The sequence below is a fragment of the Phycodurus eques genome, chromosome 1 (genome assembly GCF_024500275.1).
Source record: "Phycodurus eques isolate BA_2022a chromosome 1, UOR_Pequ_1.1, whole genome shotgun sequence".
NCBI lineage: Eukaryota > Metazoa > Chordata > Actinopteri > Syngnathiformes > Syngnathidae > Phycodurus > Phycodurus eques.
The window spans coordinates 44,064,448-44,083,838 of record NC_084525.1 but is presented as its reverse complement, the minus strand read 5'-3'; the positions used below and the strand labels follow the sequence as shown (position 1 = coordinate 44,083,838).

General features: G+C 45.8%; 1 protein-coding gene across 5 annotated transcripts in view; it reads right to left on the bottom strand.

Moving 5' to 3' along the window:
• Nucleotides 1-2,248: 2,248 nt before the first annotated feature.
• ccdc120a (coiled-coil domain containing 120a) overlaps nucleotides 2,249-19,391 on the bottom strand; it is a 49,875-nt gene continuing 32,732 nt past the window's right edge. For 4 of the 5 annotated variants that reach the window (XM_061693694.1, XM_061693678.1, XM_061693686.1 and 1 more), the window contains 5 exons: nucleotides 15,909-15,965; nucleotides 13,308-13,404; nucleotides 12,671-13,230; nucleotides 7,159-7,360; nucleotides 2,249-6,895 (listed from right to left, as the gene is read on the bottom strand). In XM_061693694.1, coding sequence (XP_061549678.1) covers nucleotides 6,835-6,895; nucleotides 7,159-7,360; nucleotides 12,671-13,230; nucleotides 13,308-13,404; nucleotides 15,909-15,965 — 977 coding nt within the window. In that variant the 3' untranslated portion in view covers nucleotides 2,249-6,834. Of the gene's footprint in view, nucleotides 6,896-7,158; nucleotides 7,361-8,575; nucleotides 9,045-12,670; nucleotides 13,231-13,307; nucleotides 13,405-15,908; nucleotides 15,966-19,391 lie in introns of those variants that run through there. The other variant, XM_061693713.1, reaches the window with a different exon arrangement.

Genomic DNA, 19,391 nt, shown 5'->3' with positions numbered 1-19,391 from the left:
GTCATGATCATGAATAAGAACCGCGTGAGGACAAGACTAAGTGACTCCTACCTGTGTGACATCTTGCGCATTAAAACCACCGCTTTTGAGCCGGACCTGCCCCATTTACTGCAGTCGAGATCTCAGTATCACCCTTCACATTAATGCAAACATGTTGTTTGTTGATTCTGGTGAATAAAGTTTGAGTCAAATTTCATAAAAATACTTTATTTTGCATTTCATTAATTTTAATTTTAACCTTCATTTATCCAGGTCAGGCAGTTATAAGATCTACCTAGCAGCAGACAGTATAGTAAAACAGTTAAATAAAAATACAAAAAAGCATTCCCCTCGTCGGTAGCATGTAAAATTAATGCTGGCCCGCATGACAATTTTTTATGGCAATGTGGCCCCTGAGCCAAAAAGTTTGGGCACCCCTGCTTTACACAATCAAGATTTTTGGGGCCGATCAGAGAGTTTAAAAAAAAAACAATAACCGATCACTGATCCGATCACAAGATGGAGCAATGTGTCTATTTAAATCACTTGTTCATTTACTTAATTGCTCAAAAAATTATATTTACAATAAATATATCTTTGTTCATCTATTTATGCCAGTGAGGCATAGCGACAGAAAGAAAAAATGGATGGTAATGTATCCACTTTTTGTCACATTTTTGTTTCTTGGTGTGCCGAGATTTTTCAATTGTAAAAGATGTGCCTTGACTCCATTAAGGTTGGAAATCACTGCTCTAGTCAGGTCATGTATTCTAATCAGTCAGGTCAAACCAACATTACTGTTATTGTAATTACATTACTTCACACACACCGGAACTTCAGAGCAATATTCGACAGAACGCCGGTACAACCGTTAGTTCTAGGACTTGCTTGCTTGGCTACATAACGTTTTGTTTCCTGCTTGCAAGCCGTATCGTATTAAAAGTACATGAACATACCTCAAGCAATCCTTGAATAAAAGTCCTCTTCCGAGCACCGGTGACCACCAACACACGTTATCCCCCATTTAGTTCTTATAATACACATGACGCGATCGATTGTTGTTGTCATGGCCGTGGTAACGAGTGTATCCGGTCGCTTTTGAGTTGACAAGATAAAGCCCAGTGATTGTAAAAAGCAGGATGGTGGTATCGGAATACAAGATTTTATTGCAGTAGTCTGACGTAGCGCAATCGTGAAAGACCAAATTTGTCTTGTCGTCTGATCCGGGCATTACGTGTTGTCCATCTCAGACGTGTTGTCGGTCCCACACAGCCAACGTTTTTTTTAAATAACTTTATTGGTGGTCTGATATTTACAGTACTACGGCAAAAGACACACGACAAGGCTAAAAATAAACTAGCTTTTGGATTAAAATATGCCGTAAACGTTGGCGACACGGACTAACTGTCTTTTGCGGAGCCGATCAATGACGTCACTGATTGGATCGGCAAATTATGACATTAAAGCTGATCAGCATAAAATGCTAATTATCGGCCGATACCGATCAGGCTGATAAAATCGGTGTAAAGACTACTTTTTACATGTGTAAAATTTAGGAGAAACCGACGACAAACCTTTTATCCTTCTGGAGTTGCAGTAGCTTTCCGCCACCTGTGGGTGTCGCTAGTGCTCCATCCATTGTCCCAGACAGAGGGACAAATGTCACTGTTGCTGAATGAAGAGCCACCAAACAGCAAGTTCCTCACCTTCTTGGTCATCAAGCCAGTGTCCCAAAAAAGGAAGTCTTTGTTGGTGAGACTCTTCAGGCTGGCTGGGGGTGAAAGTTAATTAACTTAGCGTCCGAGTGAAAAACCAGTTGTCTGTGTCTCGGCTTTGATGAGCTACTTGGGGCTGGCTGGTAATTCATTTAGCGTCCGTGTGCAAAGTTAAACCTCCCGTGCTTCTTCTTTGATAAACAGACAAGGCTTTCCTTAGATGTCTTGTGTACGCAGACTTGCTCAGCGGGGCAGCCGAGGCAGGTATGCGGAACAGCACGAGACTGGGGGTGCTGAGTGTCATTTTTAATGGCGTGTCCGTTACATTGTTTGACACCCCTACTTTAAATGATACATTGCTTCATATTTACAAGTTTGTCGATACAATAAAAATAGTAAATGAATATTTGAGTAAATATATATTCATTATAATATTCTACTACTTTTGATTAAATCGCTATTATGTTTAAAGAAGTATTCAGAGATCAATAAATACCACAGTGCCATGGAAGAAAAAGTGAAATGTTTATTTCCAAATTAAACATTTGGTTACATAAAATGTGTTTTCATCAAACAGTAGTGAAGCTTGAAAAAGTACAAATAAGCCCAAAAAGATTTTAAAAAGTTTTGTGGTTGTTGTTTTGTTTTGAAAAGTTAGACTGTACAGAGTTCACCTGAACGCATCACCATCATGGCAAACAAAGCCATGACGTCACCAGTCCTGATTGGTCCATTTGGACACTGCTGGTTTGTTCGCTAAGGAAGAATTTTTACATTTGTCACCTCTTCCACTTGAGCAGAGTGTTAGAACAAGTGCATGCTGGGATATTTGGCTGCGGTCTAATGACATCTAATCATGTCACAGTGATCAGTCATAAAATACCATTGGTGGGTCATGCACTTGGGATCGAGGCCTTCAGTGAGGACTTACCCAACTTAACCAACCTCTTAATACCACCATTATCACATCGCAATTATAGAAACCATCAGTACTATACAAAAAACAAATATAGAAGTACGCCAACTGTGCCACATGCATCATCTGGAGCAGATCAGAGTCAATACCTATCTAATAACATGACAAAAACATTTAAAAAAATATATAAAATACACCATACTCACCAGAAATGCTGATGATTAAATGTATTCAAGTGTTCAGTTTTGTTAATTGAACTTGGCTTGCTGCGACCAACCAATCTGAGGTGATTTTGAAATCTGATTAGTAAAAGAAACAGCCCCATTGCTAATATAGTTTATGTTACATCAGACAGCCCTTTGGATTGTGAAGCCCCTGGGCAGATTTGATTAACATGGCAGCACATAGAGGCTGAAGTCTGATTGGACCAAAGAAAAAAAAAAAAATCAAACATCTACAGACAAGTACTGGAAGCAGTGCAGCCAAGAGAAACACTATAAAATGAAGAGAATAGACCATTGGGAATAAATTCACAGTTTCATGGAACAAAATATATAATTCAGGTTGCAAATGTAGGTCAGTTCTTCTATCAGGACTGCTGTTTCAGCACCCTGAGTCCAGCCCTTGTGTGTGTGGGTGTGTCATGAGTGCTTTGCAGGTTTGGTGTGTTGGGAGTCTAGCAGCTGCTGTCTCATCATCCTAATTACGACTGAATACTCTTAAGACGCTGTGGGACACCAACTCATCGGCAGACTATCAACGTTCTATGCCGAGTTCGTAGCCTAGCCACACTATCCGCCTTTGCTTCCCGAAGACCTTGTGATTAAATCTCTAACTCATTCTTGCTCTTTGTCCCCAGTCTGCCAAATGCCTTTGCTCCCTGCAAACCTGTGCTCACCTCCCTCTGCCTATTGACAACCCGGACCCTCTACCCTGCCAGACTGCTCCTCCTTGGAACCTTACCAACCCTGGATCTAGCTCTCGGAGTCCCTTTTTGTTTGCTTCCGACCAAGCATTCCAACAAAAAACATTCGTTCACGAACTGCCCTCTCTCGTCTCTGCATCTGGGTCCAACTCGCAACCTGAGTCCTGACAGCATAGTCTGCCCAAGTCACCCAGCAGAGACAGATCCCCTTCGCCAAACAGTTACCGGACAGAGTATGCTTTTGGAGCAACACGACCAAGCCCTTACCCTCCTGATTGGAAAGGGCCGGGATTTCTCACAAGCCCTCATGTCCCTCCAAAATCAATTTGCCTCACTCCAAACTTGCGCACAGCCACCTGTTGTGGCATCCACGGGTCCCACTGCCCCCCTCACCCACGTAATGCGTGAACTGTATAAGCCTGCGCCTGCCGCTTACGATGGTGATCTTGGGTCTTGTCGCGCTTTTTTGGTCCGGTCCTCACTTGTGTTTGAACATCAGCCTCAGTCTTACTCCACCGACAATGTTAAAATTGTCTACCTCATCGGCTTTCTCCGGGGTACAGCGCTTTCGTGGGCCACTGGGAGAGACGGTCGGCTGTTTGCGCATCATACTCCTCTTTCTCCGCGGAGATGAAGAAAATCTTTGACCACCCGGTTCGCTGGAGGGAGGCCGCTAAACGGCTGATTTCCCTCCGATTTTCTCCCGTTACAGGGCAGATCACAACGACATGTTTGCAAAGTGCTTCAGAGACTCCTTGAGAACAAGCTCTTCATCAAAGCAGAAAAATGTGAGTTCCATGTTTCAAAGTCCACCTTGCTGGGTTACGTCATTGCTGAGGGACAGCTTCAGATGGACTCAGCCAAGGTAGCCGCAGTCACCGAGTGGCTCACTGTGGTGGACAGTTTTTCTAAAGCAGCACACTTCCTAGCACTTCCCAAGCTACCATCTGCCAAAGAGACCGCAGACCTGTTGGTCCAGCACGTTTTCCACCTACATGGCATCCCTTCTTACATAGTCTCTGACAGGGACCCCCAATTCACCTCGCAGGTTTGAAGAGCGTTTTGCACAGCGCTTGGTATTGGTGTTAGTCTATCCTCTGGTTACCATCCTCAGACCAACAGGCAATGTGAGCGCACTACCCAACAGCTGGAGAAGGCACTCCATTGCATGTCCCAGTCCCATCCCGCTTCGTGGACCACGCATCTTGCCTGTGTTGAGTATGCCCATAATTCACTGCCTAGCACCTTCTTGGCCATGTCCCCTTTTCAATGCTTCTTAAGCTACCAACCACCGCTGTTCCCGTCACAGGAAGATGTGCGTCGCCGGGGTCGCAGCCTCCAATACCTGGTCGACTGGAAGGGCTGTGGTCTGGAGGAGCAAAGTTGGGTCCCTGCGTGGCTGATCCTGAGAAAGTCGTTGGTCCGCTACTTCCATCGTGCTTTCCCCGGTTGCTTGGCTCATACGCCTGGTGGCGCCCGTGGGATGGGGGATACTGTCAGGGCTGCTGTTTCACCACCCTGAGGCCAGCCCTTGAGTGTCTGTGTGTGTGTGTGTGTCATGAGTGCTTTGCAGGTTTGGCGTGTTGGAGTCCGGCAGCTGCTGTCTCATCATCCTAATTACGAATGACTACTCTGAAGACAATGTGGGAGAACAACTGGTCACCAGGCTAACACTCTATGCCGAGTTCGTAGCCTAGCCACACTATCCGCCTTTGCTTCTCGAAGACCTTGTGATTAAATCTCTAACCCGTTCTTGCTCTTTGTCCACAGTCTGATATCTGCCTTTGCTCCCTGCAAACCTGTGCTCACCTCCCTCTGCCCATTGACAACCCAGCCCCCGTACTCTGCCAGACTGGTCCTCCTTGGAACCCGGCCAACCCTGGATCTAGCTCTCGGAGTCGCTTTTTGTTTGCTTCCAACCAAGCGTTCCAACAATAAACAGTCATTCAAAAACTGCCCTCTCTCTCTCGTTTCTGCCTGAGTCCAACTCACAACCTGAGTCCTGACATCTTCTGACAGTGATGAAGTCAGCAGAGCAGGCCTTGCTGGCCCTGACGTCTCACCACTGTAAAATACTGTAATTACCACCCACCCACCTGCATCATGTTGTCAGTCTTTAAAGCCAATCAAACACACTGAAGTTTGCAGGTGGGCGAGGCTTAGACATTCCATAAACAGAATGGTAATAAAAACAGAAAATAAGTTTCAAAAACAAGATGGTAGAATGTGTCAGCGTTATTTGGATCAAAGTGACCTGATATCAAGTAAAATCTATACACAGTCAATCATTAATCAATACACCTGATGTCAACATGCACTGGATCAATTTATCTATTGATAACACTGGTCAACAACAAATTCATTGTCTACACATTTTTTAGCTGATTTAGGACAATTCTGATAGGCTGAATCCAAATATCACAATGGTTTTGCTCAATCAGGTCAACTTTTAGAACTATGACCACATTTTGTTTACATGTACTGGTATTTTCACTTTAGAGGCTCAATTAAATGGATGTTCATGCTCTGAAGTTAGAACAATGACGAAGAAACACAATTTATCGGTACGTACTTTTATCAGTCTCTTATTCAATTTACAGTAAGTGAAGTTTGTCACATTTGTTTAATAAACTGGCAACAACTGCCATACAAAATTGTCCTAAATCAGTTAAAAAAAAACATCGACAACTTCCATCCATCCATTCTCAATACTGTTTATGGTCACGGGGTGCTGGAGCCTATCCCAGCTGACTTCGGGCAAAAGGTAGACTACACCCTGAGCTGGTTACCAGTCAGTCGCAGGGCACATACGGACACGGACAACCGCTTGCACTCACATTCACAGAGTCACTGAGTGGGAACTGAACCCTCACTGCCTGTACCTGTCAGGCCAATGTACGTTGTACCACTACACCATCAGTGACTCAGAGACAACGGACACATTTTTATTATTTTTTTGTAACCCAGTGTAATGTGATTGTCTAGTTCATTGAAAGCTGCGCTCACTTGGCTATAGTATTGCTGGAATATAAAAGTTCATAATGTTACTGTTATTAGATTGGCCTGAGTCAGTGATTTAATCCAACAATGACATCCACATTGTCAGTGAAGGAAAGATTCTTCAATGTCATTTGGTCCTTTCCTTCTCAACATCTAGCTCGTGGCAAAACGCAAAAACTGAGGTGCCGGCGTGCGAAGGCTCGGAGCCGCCGGCTACTTCCTGAAGCATGTCATTCAATCTTCGTGGGACAGCCATTTTGATTCTCTGCGTGATCGTAGCCTGCCGACTGACAGACTTTTCAGACCAGAGTTCCTGGTGATGTTTGCTTTAAGGATGGTTCTCTGAGGGGATCTATAGACCTGTGAGAGAGAGAGAGAGAGAGAAAGAGAGTGAGTGAATGAGACAGAGAGAGAGCGAGCGCAAGAGTGAGAGATAGAGATAGATCGAGATAGGGGGAGCAAAAGCGATAGAGACAAAGAGGGAGAGCAAGAGAGATAGTGAGACAGAGTGACAGAGGGAGAGAGAGTGACAGTGTCAGAGAGAGAGACAGACAGAGAGGGAGAGGAGAATAGAAAGTGTTGCACATTGCTGTTTTAAGAATCACTTCCTGGTGTGCACCCACCTGCTGTGTAGCGGGTGGCCGTGGAAGGTGACGGAGTGAGGCAGAGGCTGATGGGTGTGAGGCCCGACCTCCGACTGCGTGAGGACACTGTGAGTCGTCCGTCGACGCTGCAAAGCTCCTCCCATCTGACCTTTAACCTTCCCATCACTCTGATTAGTGTGGGAAGAGCCTATGGTGTTCCTCAGGTACCAATCCCTCAGACCTGTCAATTAAAGTGTCAACGCGTGTGCAAACAGGAAGTGAGCATAAGCACGTACAGTAAACCCTTGTTTATTGCGGAGGTTACGTTCCAGAAAACCCCCGCAAAAAATGAAATCTGCAAAGTAGTGCCCAATTTATAAGTTTCATAGTATATGCACTTCAATCAATATGTGAAACTTTAGAGAGGTGCAGGTATTTTATTTGTCAACTTGAGGTCAACACCCACACACTCTATACAAGCGCATGTCTATTAAAGGAGGGTGCTCTCTGCTTGAATGATTTTGAACAATAGCCCATGCGGACATGTTAACAAGATGGCGCCTACCAGTGTGGTCGCCTCGGTAGCGCGCTCTCTAGTATTGTTTTTGTGTTTTTCGTCCGTCTTTGGAGACCTTACACGACTCACTTACACAAGGGGAGACCTGCTAACCATCAAGGAGGCTACTCCGGACTTTCTGTCACCAACTTTCGCAAATCCGCTCAGTTTTTTCCCCGAGTTACTCACCGGAGCGGCGTCCGCGGTTTTCGGCGCATGGAGATGGAAATGGCGCCACAGAGGGAAGTGTGGCGGCATTCAGGTGAAACTCCGCAAGAGAGGATACAGATTCCACCTCGCGAATGTACGCTCCCTACCCAACAAAATGGACAAGCTTCATCTTCTGTTAGAGACCAGTAAAGACTTCGGCCGTACCGCCGCCATGTGCTTCACGGAGACCTGGCTTTGCGACGCTGTACCCGACGGCGCCGTCATGCTTCCCGGTTTTCATACTCATCGAGCGGACCGCGACATGGAATCATCGGGGAAAACAAAACAACCTGTCGCTTTGACATCTGTGGTCATGAAGTCCTTTGAACGTCTCGTGCTGGACCACCTCAAGAGTGTCACAGGTCCCCTGACGGACCCCCTGCAGTTTGCCTACAAAGCGAACAGGTCTGCGGATGATGCAGTCAACATGGGACTGCACTTCATCCTCGAACACCTCGACAGTGCAGGGACCTACGCGAGGATTCTGTTCGTGGACTTCAGCTCAGCGTTCAACACCATCATCCCTGAACTCCTTTCATCCAAGCTTCTCCAGCTCAGCGTCTCACCTGCCATCTGCCAGTGGATTTACAGCTTCCTGACGGGCAGGACACAGCAGGTGAGGCTGGAAGAGACCACCTCATCCACACACAGCATCAGCACTGGAGCGCCCCAAGGTTGTGTCCTCTCTCCGCTGCTCTTCTCTCTCTACTCTCTGCACCTCAGCGCACCCGGCTGTCAAACTCCTCAAGTTTGCAGATGACACCACTGTCATCGGCCTCATCAAGGACGGTGACGAGTCTGCATATCGACAGGAAGCGGAGCAGCTGGAGCTGTGGTGCGGCCGACACAACCTGGAGCTGAACACGCTCAAGACTGCAGATGATCGTGGACTTCAGGAGGCATCCTTCGCCACAGCTGCCCCTCACGTTGTCCAGCTGCCTTGTGTCAACCGTCGAAACCTTCAAGTTCCTGGGAATTACTGTCTCTCAGGACCTGAAGTGGGCGACCAACATCAACTCCGTCCTCAAAAAGGCCCAGCATAGGATGTACTTCCTGCGGCTTCTGCGAAAGCACAGCCTGCCACCGGAGCTGCTGAGACAGTTCTACACAGCGGTCATCGAATCAGTCCTGTGTTCTTCCATCACAGTCTGGTTTGGTGCTGCGACAAAAAAGGAAAAAAGAACTCAGACTGCAACGGACAATCAAAACTGCTGAAAGGATTGTCGGTGACCCCCTACCCACCATTGAGGACTTGCACGCTGCCAGAACTAAGACAAGAGCGTGCAAAATCCTCTCGGACCCTCCGCACCCCGGTCACCGGCTCTTCCAGCTCCTTCCCTCAGGTAGGCGCTACCGATCAATGCAAACTAGAACTAGCAGACATTCCAACAGCTTCTTCCCTCTTGCGATAAACTTCTTCAACACCTAACCTACAATTTCATCACAATAAGATGGCAATTTTTTGACTTGAGTTTGTTGTCACATTTCTGTGGGGCCAATTATGTATTACTCGTGCACTCACTGTAGTTGTCTCGCCATGCTGCACTATTTGCATATACTGGCCACTCATGCCAGAGTAGCATCTGCTCCATTTGCACACTGATTGAGGAGTATCTGTAACATTTGCACAACCAACATTGTCCCAGATGATCGCACTACTCGTCACTTTAAACCGCATACACTCCTTGAAGTCTCAGCGCCCTTTGCACAATGGTCATTGCACCGGACTATCGCAATATTAGTCATTCGAACTGCTCTAAGTGCTAGAGGACTCTGCATCTTTTTGCACAATTATCAAAAAAAAAAAAAAAAAAAAAAAAATGTACCGGCATTACCAGATAACTAGCAACCCTTTACTGCTCAGTGACTGTTTTTTTTTTGTCAATGTCTTTCTGTCTCCAAAGTATTCTGTAAATTGACTGTCTGTTGTCGTACTAGAGCGGCTCCAACTACCGGAGACAAATTCCTTGTGTGTTTTTGGACATACTTGGCAAATAAAGATGATTCTGATTCTGATTCTGACATGGGGTGAACAGGCGATTTCCTGCCTTAAGCAGTGGTACCATTCCTCATACTGGCAGTCCTGGCAATATAGTCAGCGAAAAGCATTATGGAAACCTAGAATTCATTGCAGTGACGTTTTTAAACACAGCACTGTAGTTGTGGAAAATCAAGGTAACTTGCTCTTTCTTGCATTTGTACCTGTCGCTATGGAGTGTGTGCAAAGTTGGTATTTGTGAATTTCTTTCATAAAACTCCGTCTGTGGCTTGTCTTTTAAACAGTGGCTTTCCAGTTATGTTCTTTGTATCCTTAAGCAATTTGGTGGACTTCGCAAATGTATGAGTTGAGATTACTCAGTAAGGTTTGTTTTTCTGCTAAGAATAAGAGCCCAATTGACCTTAGGAGTCATTGTTGCCCCATTACAATAATATAACCAGTGATGCCGGTAACGCACTACAAAGTAACGTGTTACTCCAAAATGCCGCCATTTTAAGTAACGCGTTACTTTTCCTGGGTAAGTAATTAGACTACTATTTATTAGTTACTTTTGAGACATCAATGTATCTCACCAGGTACTAATTTGTGGCTGGTGATTCAAACAAAATGCAGTCCAGCTATTCATTAGCATTTAACCATTCTCGCAGAACACTAATTTTCAAAAACACAGAAAAAAGCGATTGGGAGGTGATTGTTGATTCTACAATGCACAGTGACAGTACAGTACCATAAAACTGCAAAGAAATGCACGATTTCACTACCGCCACATTATTTTTCTTTTCTTATTTTCCTAAGTAAAAAGTGTATTTGATTGTTTTTGCTTTTTTATTTACACATTAAGAATACAATTTTACTGGCATGTTAAGCGCAGAATGCATTGACTCACTGAAGGACTTAGAATACTTAAATATTTACAATGAAAAGTGAGAACATTCAACATTATCTGTAGTCCGGACTGTGAGCTGGTTTAACGCGCTGCACGGCTGATGTCACATAGTAAGCTGAGACAGTTCTACAGCGGTCATCGAATCGGTCCTGTGTTCTTCCATCACAGTCTGGTTTGGTGCTGCTACAAAAAAGGACAAACTCCGACTGCAACGGACAATCAAAACTGCTGAAAGGATTGTCGGTACCCCCCTACCCACCATTGAGGACTTGCACGCTGCCAGAACTAAGACAAGGGCGTGCAAAATCCTCTCGGACCGTCTGCACCCCGGTCACCGGCTCTTCCAGCTCCTTCCCTCAGGTAGGCGCTACCGATCAACGCAAACTAGAACTAGTAGACATTCCAACAGCTTCTTCCCTCTTGCGATCAACTTCTTAAACACCTAACCTATAATTCCATTACAACTAGCTGGCAATTTTTTGACTTGAGTTCGTTGTCACATTTCTGTGGGGCCAATTATGTATTACTTGTGCACTCACTGTAGTTGTCTCGCCACGCTGCACTATTTGCATATCTGTTGTTGACCAATACTGCCCACTCATGCCAGAGTAGCATCTGCTCCATTTGCACACTGATTGAGGAGTATCTGTAACATTTGCACAACCAACATTGTCCCAGATGATCGCACTACTCGTCACTTTAAACCGCATACACTCCTTGAATTCTCAGCGCCCTTTGCACAATGGTCATTGCACCGGACTATTGCAATATTAGTCACTCGAACTGCTCTAAGTGCTAGAGGACTCTGCATCTTTTTGCACAATTGTTTTTTGTCAATGTCTTTATGTCCCCAAAGTGTTCTGTAAATTGACTGTTTGTTGTACTAGAGCGGCTCCAACTACCGGAGACAAATTCCTTGTGTGTTTTGGACATACTTGGCAAATAAAGATGATTCTGATTCTGATTCTGATTCTGAAGTGCATCTCCCCCCCGTCAATCACCCACAGCTTTGCTAGTTAAACAGTTGCATAATCTTGTCTCCTTTTCTCGCTTTTCGCATCAAAATTAAGATTGTTGGAGCAATAGCGTGTGTGTATATGCCCCCAATATCAAACCGCCACTCACTTTCACGTTTAGATCCACGCACAAACGTGCACACACACACACATACACACACACACACAGCTGCCTTCATGGACCACAATCGGCATCCATCTACAGCATATATGTCAAACTCAGGCCCGGGGGCCAAATTTGGCCCACGATGTAATTATATTTGGCCCGGAAGACCATATCAAATGTGTATTAGAGCTGGCCCGCCAGTATATAGCGCTTGCGCCACTAATATTACAAATCCCAGAATGCTTTGCTAGTGTGTTGGCTCATCAGTCTAGACTGGCGAGCACCCCTTCCCTTTCTGCTGCAGTCGTTAGTAACTATGCTAACTATGCTAACGACTATGCTTGTTTACGTTTAGTTACTTATGGTACTGTGTTGGCTTGTCACGTCTGCACGAAGTTGCTGATTTTATGTGGCTTCAACTATACTAATATTGAAATTATTGGTTCATGTAGGTGACATCATTCTGTAACTTAATGGGTACGGTTAATGCATTTTTGATACTGTGGGTAAGTGATATTCCTGCCACATGGCAGCTTCTGAAAGTAACTAAAAAGTTACTTTTTTGTAACTTAGTTACTTTTAAGATCAAGTAATCAGTAAAGAAGCTAAGTTACTTTTTCAAGGTAACGGTGGCAACACTGCATATAGCCAATAAAGCTAACTGTAGCAGAGATGTGTAGGTGAGTAACTACACTACACTGACCTATAAAAAAAATCTGGGATGCACTGAATCTACAATAAGTGAACTGCGATGTCGAGAGGGATTACTGTACAGTACCTTCCAGGGCAAGGGCCTTGTGGAGGCTCCTGGTAGTGTCCTCTAGATGTGCATCCTGGGCGGCGGCCAGCTGTGGGGGCAGAAGGTGGGGGTGGGGGTCTGGCTGGATCTGTGGCACAGGCAGGAAGGGGCCACAGGATTTGGTGCGGGTCACTTTGACGCGCCGCTGCTCGCCCATGTGGATATGGTAGCTGGGCGGCACTCCTTGGGGCTGCTGGGAGGTGATTGGCTGTGACTGCTGGCGCTGTTTGCTCAACACGTAGTCCAATAAAAGGTCGCTGTTGCTGCGCCCTTGCCCCGCAGCCAGCCTCGTGTTTACCGCCTGGGACCCCGTGACACTGTTTGCCCACATGCCACCCTGCTGTTCCTTCTCGGTGGAAGCCGCACGCTCCTCCAGACTATCAGAGCTGTTACTGGGACGGGCTGTCACGCACATGTTGCCCTCCACCATGGCCGCAGGCTTCGAAGAGATTGCAGACGGTGAGCTGACATGGGAGCAAGATTGGGCAGGAGGCTGGGGGAGAGGCCTGTGGCTCTGAAGACTCTCAGGATGCTCAGACCTAACAAAGAAACAACCCTTATTTTAGGCAGCCTTTTATCTTAGCTTAGCTTAGTTTAGCTTGGCCATAATAATGACCTGTTACACACTGAACTCGTCCTGTGATTGTTGTGATAGTAAACCTCCACTGGAGAACCAGCAAGCACCAACAGGGGGCGACTCTGAGGCACAAACTCTAGGCAAACACACAGAGAAAGTGACTGATGACAACATCAGTAATTTTGTGAGTTTGTGTGTGTGCGTGTGTGTGTGTGTGTGTGTGTATACGTGCGTGTGTGTACAGGGTTCCTACACGTATGTGATTAAAAAATTCCCTACTTTTTTTAGACACTAAATTCCAGACTTTTCAGTCAAAAATTTAAATAATTTGTGACATTTGTTATGTTATGTCAACGAGACGTGTAAACATCAGAGTTCATGATGGGGATTCATGGACGATGGGGAGGCATGAACTGACGTGCAGAGGAGGATGGTTGCCTCTGCCAAGTCCATTAATCCCTGATAATTGTACACCTTTGAAGGGCATTAACCCGCTTACACCAAGATCCATTGCCATCGAAAATAATTAATTTAACTACCCATTTATAATTTCATACGTTTTGTAGTCAAAATAGAAAGTTTTAATAAAACTACCTTTTCTCTTGCAGCACCTGATGGCTTGACTCCGAAGAGTCATTCCAATCCCATAACTTTCTAAGGGAATGTAAAGTAGTACTCAGTACTCCATCAAATAGATTTTGTAGTTTGACAATGTTAAATAACAACCACAGGTATGATGATAAAATCAGTTTTTATTATTACACATATATTGGGTATATTTATATGTGACGGTTGATGTAAGCACTCAGGCTGGCAACGCTCAACTCTCTGTCGGTCTTCATTAACCGGACGGCGGCATCAAATTGTCGCAGGGTATCATTCAAAACATCAACTGTGAAGCGTTGAGTTTGTTTTTGTGCCAGAAAGTGTCTCAGCGATTTAACCGCCTATTTTGTTGTTTTCCTTGCGATGATTTCATCCTTCTCGCCTGCAAGTTAGCTTTGTGCCGTTTCTCTCTCTTCATTTTTCCCTCAATGCAGCATCCCATCATCATCAAAGGTGTTGTCCTCACCAAAGTCCATCCATCAATTTTCTACCGCTTATCCGGGTCGGGTAGCGGGGGCAGTAGCTTTAGCAGGGACGCCCAGACTTCCCTCTCCCCACCCACTTCATCCAGCTCTTCCAGGGGGATCCCGAGGCGTTCCCAGGCCAGCCGAAGGACGGAGTCTTTCCAGCGTGTCCTGGGTCGTCCCCGGGGTCTCCTCCCGGTGGGACATGTCCGGAAGACCTCACTAGGGAGGCGTCTTACCGTGGGCAACTCCAGAGTGGAAGAGAGTCAAACCCCTCTCGAGAGGACTGGTACCAGAGCCCAAACTGTGTGTGGAGGCGAGTCCGACTATATCTAGTCGGAACTTCTCGACCTCACACACCAGGTCGGGCTCCTTCCCTGCCAGAGAGGTGACAATACACCCCTAGAGCCAGCTTCTGTAGATCGGATCGCCAAGGTCCCCGCCTTCGGCCACCGCCCAGCTCACACTGCCCTCAATGGCCCCTCCCACAGGTGGTGAGCCCATGGGAAGGGGGACCCACATTACCCTTTCGGCTGTGCCCGGCCGGGCCCCATGGGTGCAGGCCCGGCCACCAGGCGCTCACCTTCGAGCCCCAACACCAGGCCTGGCTCCAGTGGGGGGCCCCGGTGACCCGCGTCCGGGCAAGGGAAAACCAAGTCCATCGTTTGTCATCATCATAAGGGGTCTTTGAGCCGTGCTTTGTTTGGTCCCTCACCTAGGACCTGTTTGCCATGGGTGACCCTGCCAGGGGCATAGAGCCCCAGACAACTTAGCTGCTAGGATCATTGAGAGACACAAACCCCTCCACCACGATAAGGTGACGGCTCAAGGAGGGGACTCACCAAAGTAGATGATTAAATCACTCATTATTGTTTTAAATTTGCTAATTTCTGTCCTCAGAGTTCTTCATGTTTACTTAACAGAAAATCAGACTGTCAGGTTGCCATGTTTGCTTGTATAATGTAATTTAATTAATTTGGAACAATGTAATGATTTTTTTTATGGTAACTACTTGAGACGTTCGGAAAGTGTACATCACATTTTCGGACCCAATCAGAATTGGGTATTTACCATGCCCATGGTATAATAATAATACACAAACTTAGCTGTGCCTCCAAGCGCTTTAAAAACCAGATGGATCGATCTATATATTTTTTTTAGATATTCATAATCTTTGCTTTTAGAAAATAGAACTGTTTTAACAGTCTGGGAAACATGACAATTGTTCCATAAAATAGTTTCCATTTTCCATAATTCTGTAACGGATATCGATTCTCCACACAAGGACCACCAAAGAGTGGCCTTTCCTGTTTTTTCTAAATCCACTCAGCGGTTCCCCTCTGAGACCACCGAGAAAGAGCGCCTCGGAATCAGTGAACACTTGATCCACAAATAGTGAGCAAACATTGCAGCAACTACCAGAATAAGTGCAAATTGGTGCATAGTAGCTTGGGGTTAGTTTATCGACCTCACGAGTCCCAACTTTATTCTCTCTCCACATGCATCAGTTCAGTTTATGAAATCAAATTCCATACTTTTCATAGTTGTGTAGGAACCCTGTGTGTGTTACCGTTGTCATTTCCAGTAGAGTCCGATGTGGAGCTGCTCTCCCATCTCACTGTGTCGTCTGCAAACACACACATACATAAACAACCAGTGTTGAGAAGATTACTTTGAAAATGTAGTTGGTTACAATTACAAGTTACCCAGTAGACAATGTCATAGTAGTGTAAGTACAAACCCCAATTCCAATGAAGTTGGAATGTTGAGTAAAACGTAACTAAAAACTGAATACAATGATTTGCAAATCCTATTCAACCTAATTTTAATTGAATACATCCATAATTTTCTTAACCAGTTATCCTCTCTAGGGTCGCGGGCAGTAATGGTGGTAACACGTTACGTTAGTAAAGTTACAAAGTAACGCATTACACCAAAATGTCGCCATTTTAAGTAACGAGCAAAATAAAAATAGTTATTTTTCCAAGGAAAGTAATTTGACTACACTTATTTCTTCAAACTAGTGTAGCGGGCATGCTACGCAAAAGATGCCACCCAGAACCCCAGCCTCCCACTACTGCCGCTCCCCGCCGAGATAGACGTTAACTCCGGAGTCACACGCAGACTCTAAACAGATCAACACAATAAACTATCTTCAACAAGATACAGAAATTTGCTTTGCCATGCCGACGCTAACGGAATCACGGCTGCCTGGCACGTCAAAGCGGAAGGTGCAATCGAAGGATTGCACCAACAAAGGCGCCTCCAACCTTTTGACTACTGCCACTTGGGAGTTGGAACAGGCAACAGTGACACCCACGGGCGACGGAACGACTCAACAGACATGGGTTCATAAGACAGTCTGTGACTCGACTGATCTGTTTTCCCAGCCTTGATCTGTTGGCGTGGCCCACCAGGAAACCACTTCTGGCACCCCTACCAGTTACGGGGTATAAGTTACAAAGCTCACACTAGTCACAACTCTGCTCTCCGTCACTATGATTCAACTCATTTGACGCTCACATTACGTGTTCAGTCATTCACCCTATATCTTGTTCTTTACGTAAGTTTGTCTGTAATTTTTGTAGTAGTCCCTCTGTATGTTACCCTGTAGTTTCCCCATTAGATTTAATTAAATTTTCGATACAACTTTCTGTTGTGCTTTGTGTGTGTTTGAGTGAAATAGTAAAACAGTGCAAACTGTAGGCCGGTCCCAAACCCGGATAAATGCAGAGGGTTGCGTCAGGAAGGGTATCTGGCTTAAAACAAATATGAGCGTTCATCCAAAGAATTCCATACCGGATCGGTCGTGGCCCGGGTTAACAACGTCCGCCACCGGCGCCCTGCAGAGGTTGACGGCGCAGGTTCAATTCAGCTACTGTGGGTTAAAGTCGAAGAAGAGGTGGAAAGCGGGTTCTTTGGCAGAAAGAGAAGAGGACAGCACAGAGCCTAGAACTGAATGTGGGGACTTTGAATGTTGGGACTATGACAGGAAAATATCTGGAGTTGGTTGACATGATGATGAGGAGAAAGGTTGATATATTGTGTGTCCAGGAGACCAGGTGGAAAGGCAGTAAGGCTAGAAGTTTAGGGGCAGGGTTTAAATTATTTTACCATGGTGTAGATGGAAGTAGAAATGGCGCCGAGGTTATTTTAAAACAAGAGTTGACTAAGAATGTCTTGGAGGTGAAAAGAGTATCAGATCGGGTGATGAGGCTGAAACTTGAAATTGAGTGTGTTATGTATAATGTGATTAGTGGCTATTCTCCACAGGTAGGATGTGACCGAGAGGTGAAAGAGAAATACTGGAAGGAGCTAGGCCCGAGTAGTTCTGAGCATCTCAGACAGAGAGAGAGTCATGATTGGTGCAGATTGTAATGGACATGTTGGTGAAGGAAACAGGGGTGATGAAGCAGTGATGGGTAAGTACGGCATCCAGGAAAGGAACTTGGAGGGACAGATGCTGCTAGACTTTACAAAAAGAATGCAAATGGTTGTAGTGAACACTTTTTTCCAGAAGAGGCAGGAATATAGGGTGACCTACAAGAGCAGAGGTAGAAGCACGCAGGTTGATTACATCTTGTGCAGACGATGTAATCTGATCTGAAGGAGGGTACCGACTGTAAGGTAGTGGTAGGGGAGAGTGTGGCTAGAGGAGAGTGTGGTGTGTAAAATGACTATGGTGGTGGGGAGGAAGATTAGGAAGACAAAGGCAGAGCAGAGAACCGTGTGGTGGAAGCTGAGACAGGACGACTCTTGTGCAGCTTTTGGGGAAGAGGTGAGACAGGCTCTCCGTGGACAGGAGGAGCTTCCAGAAGACTGGACCACTGCAGCCAAGGTGATGAGAGGCAGGCAGGAAAGTACTTGGTGTATGTTCTGGTAGGGGAGGAGAGAATGAGACTTGGTGGTGGTACCTCACAGTACAGGAAATCATACGAGGAAAAGGTTCAGCTAAGAAGAAGTGAGACAAGGAGAGGTGAAAGGAATACATTGAGATGCGACATAGGCCAAAGGTAGAGGTGGCAAAGGCCAAACAAGAGGCATATGATGACATGTATGCCAGGTTGGACACTAAAGAAGGAGAAAATGATCTATACAGGTTGGCCAGACAGAGGGATAGAGATAGAGAGGATGTGCAGCAGGTTGGGGTGGTTAAGAATAGAGCTGGAAATATGTTGACTGGTGCCAGTAGTGTGCTAGATAGATGGAAAGAATACTTCGAGGAGTTGAATGAGGAAAACGAGAGAGAAGGGAGAGTAGAAGAGGGCAGTGTGGTGGACCAGGAAGTGGCAATGATTAGTAAGGGGGAAGTTAGAAAGGCATTAAAGAGGATGAAAAATGGAAAGGCAGTTGGTCCTGATGACATTCCTGTTGTCATATACTGCCCTGCAGTTCCATTATTGGAGCCAGGAAGGCGCTTTATGTCCCATTCCCCTCTCTGTTTTCACCACCTGTCTTCAATCAGCCTCATCACCACCGGTGTATATAAGCCTGCCTGTTCCGGGAAATCCTCGCTTAAGTATTGCAGTTTCTCCTCGCGGTACCATGGCCCACTTTATGTCAAGTAAGCTACACTGTTCCTCGCTTCCCTCGTTAACTCTTGTGTCTCCTCGTTCCCAGTGCTCCCCTGTGTTCCTGACCCACGTCATTCCTGCCACCAAGCCAGCCGCCTGCTCCGTCCACTGCCTCCCATCTGTCCACGCCACCTGCCAACACATCCAGGACCACCTCCATAACCTTTCCTCAATAAACTGTTCATCAGTTTACATCTGCCTCCGCCTGCTCTTGGGTCCAGCTGCTCCCCACAGGTGACACCTGTGGAGGTATGGAAGCATCTAGGAGAGGTGGCTGTGGAGTTTTTTACCAGCTTGTTCAATAGAATTCTAGCGCGTGAGAAGATGCCTGAGGAATGGAGGAAAAGTGTGCTGGTGCCGTTTTTAAGAACAAGGGTGATGTGCAGAACTGTGGGAACTATAGAGGAATAAAGTTCATGAGCCACACAATGAAGTTATGGGAAAGAGTAGTGGATGCTCGACTCAGGACAGAGTTGAGT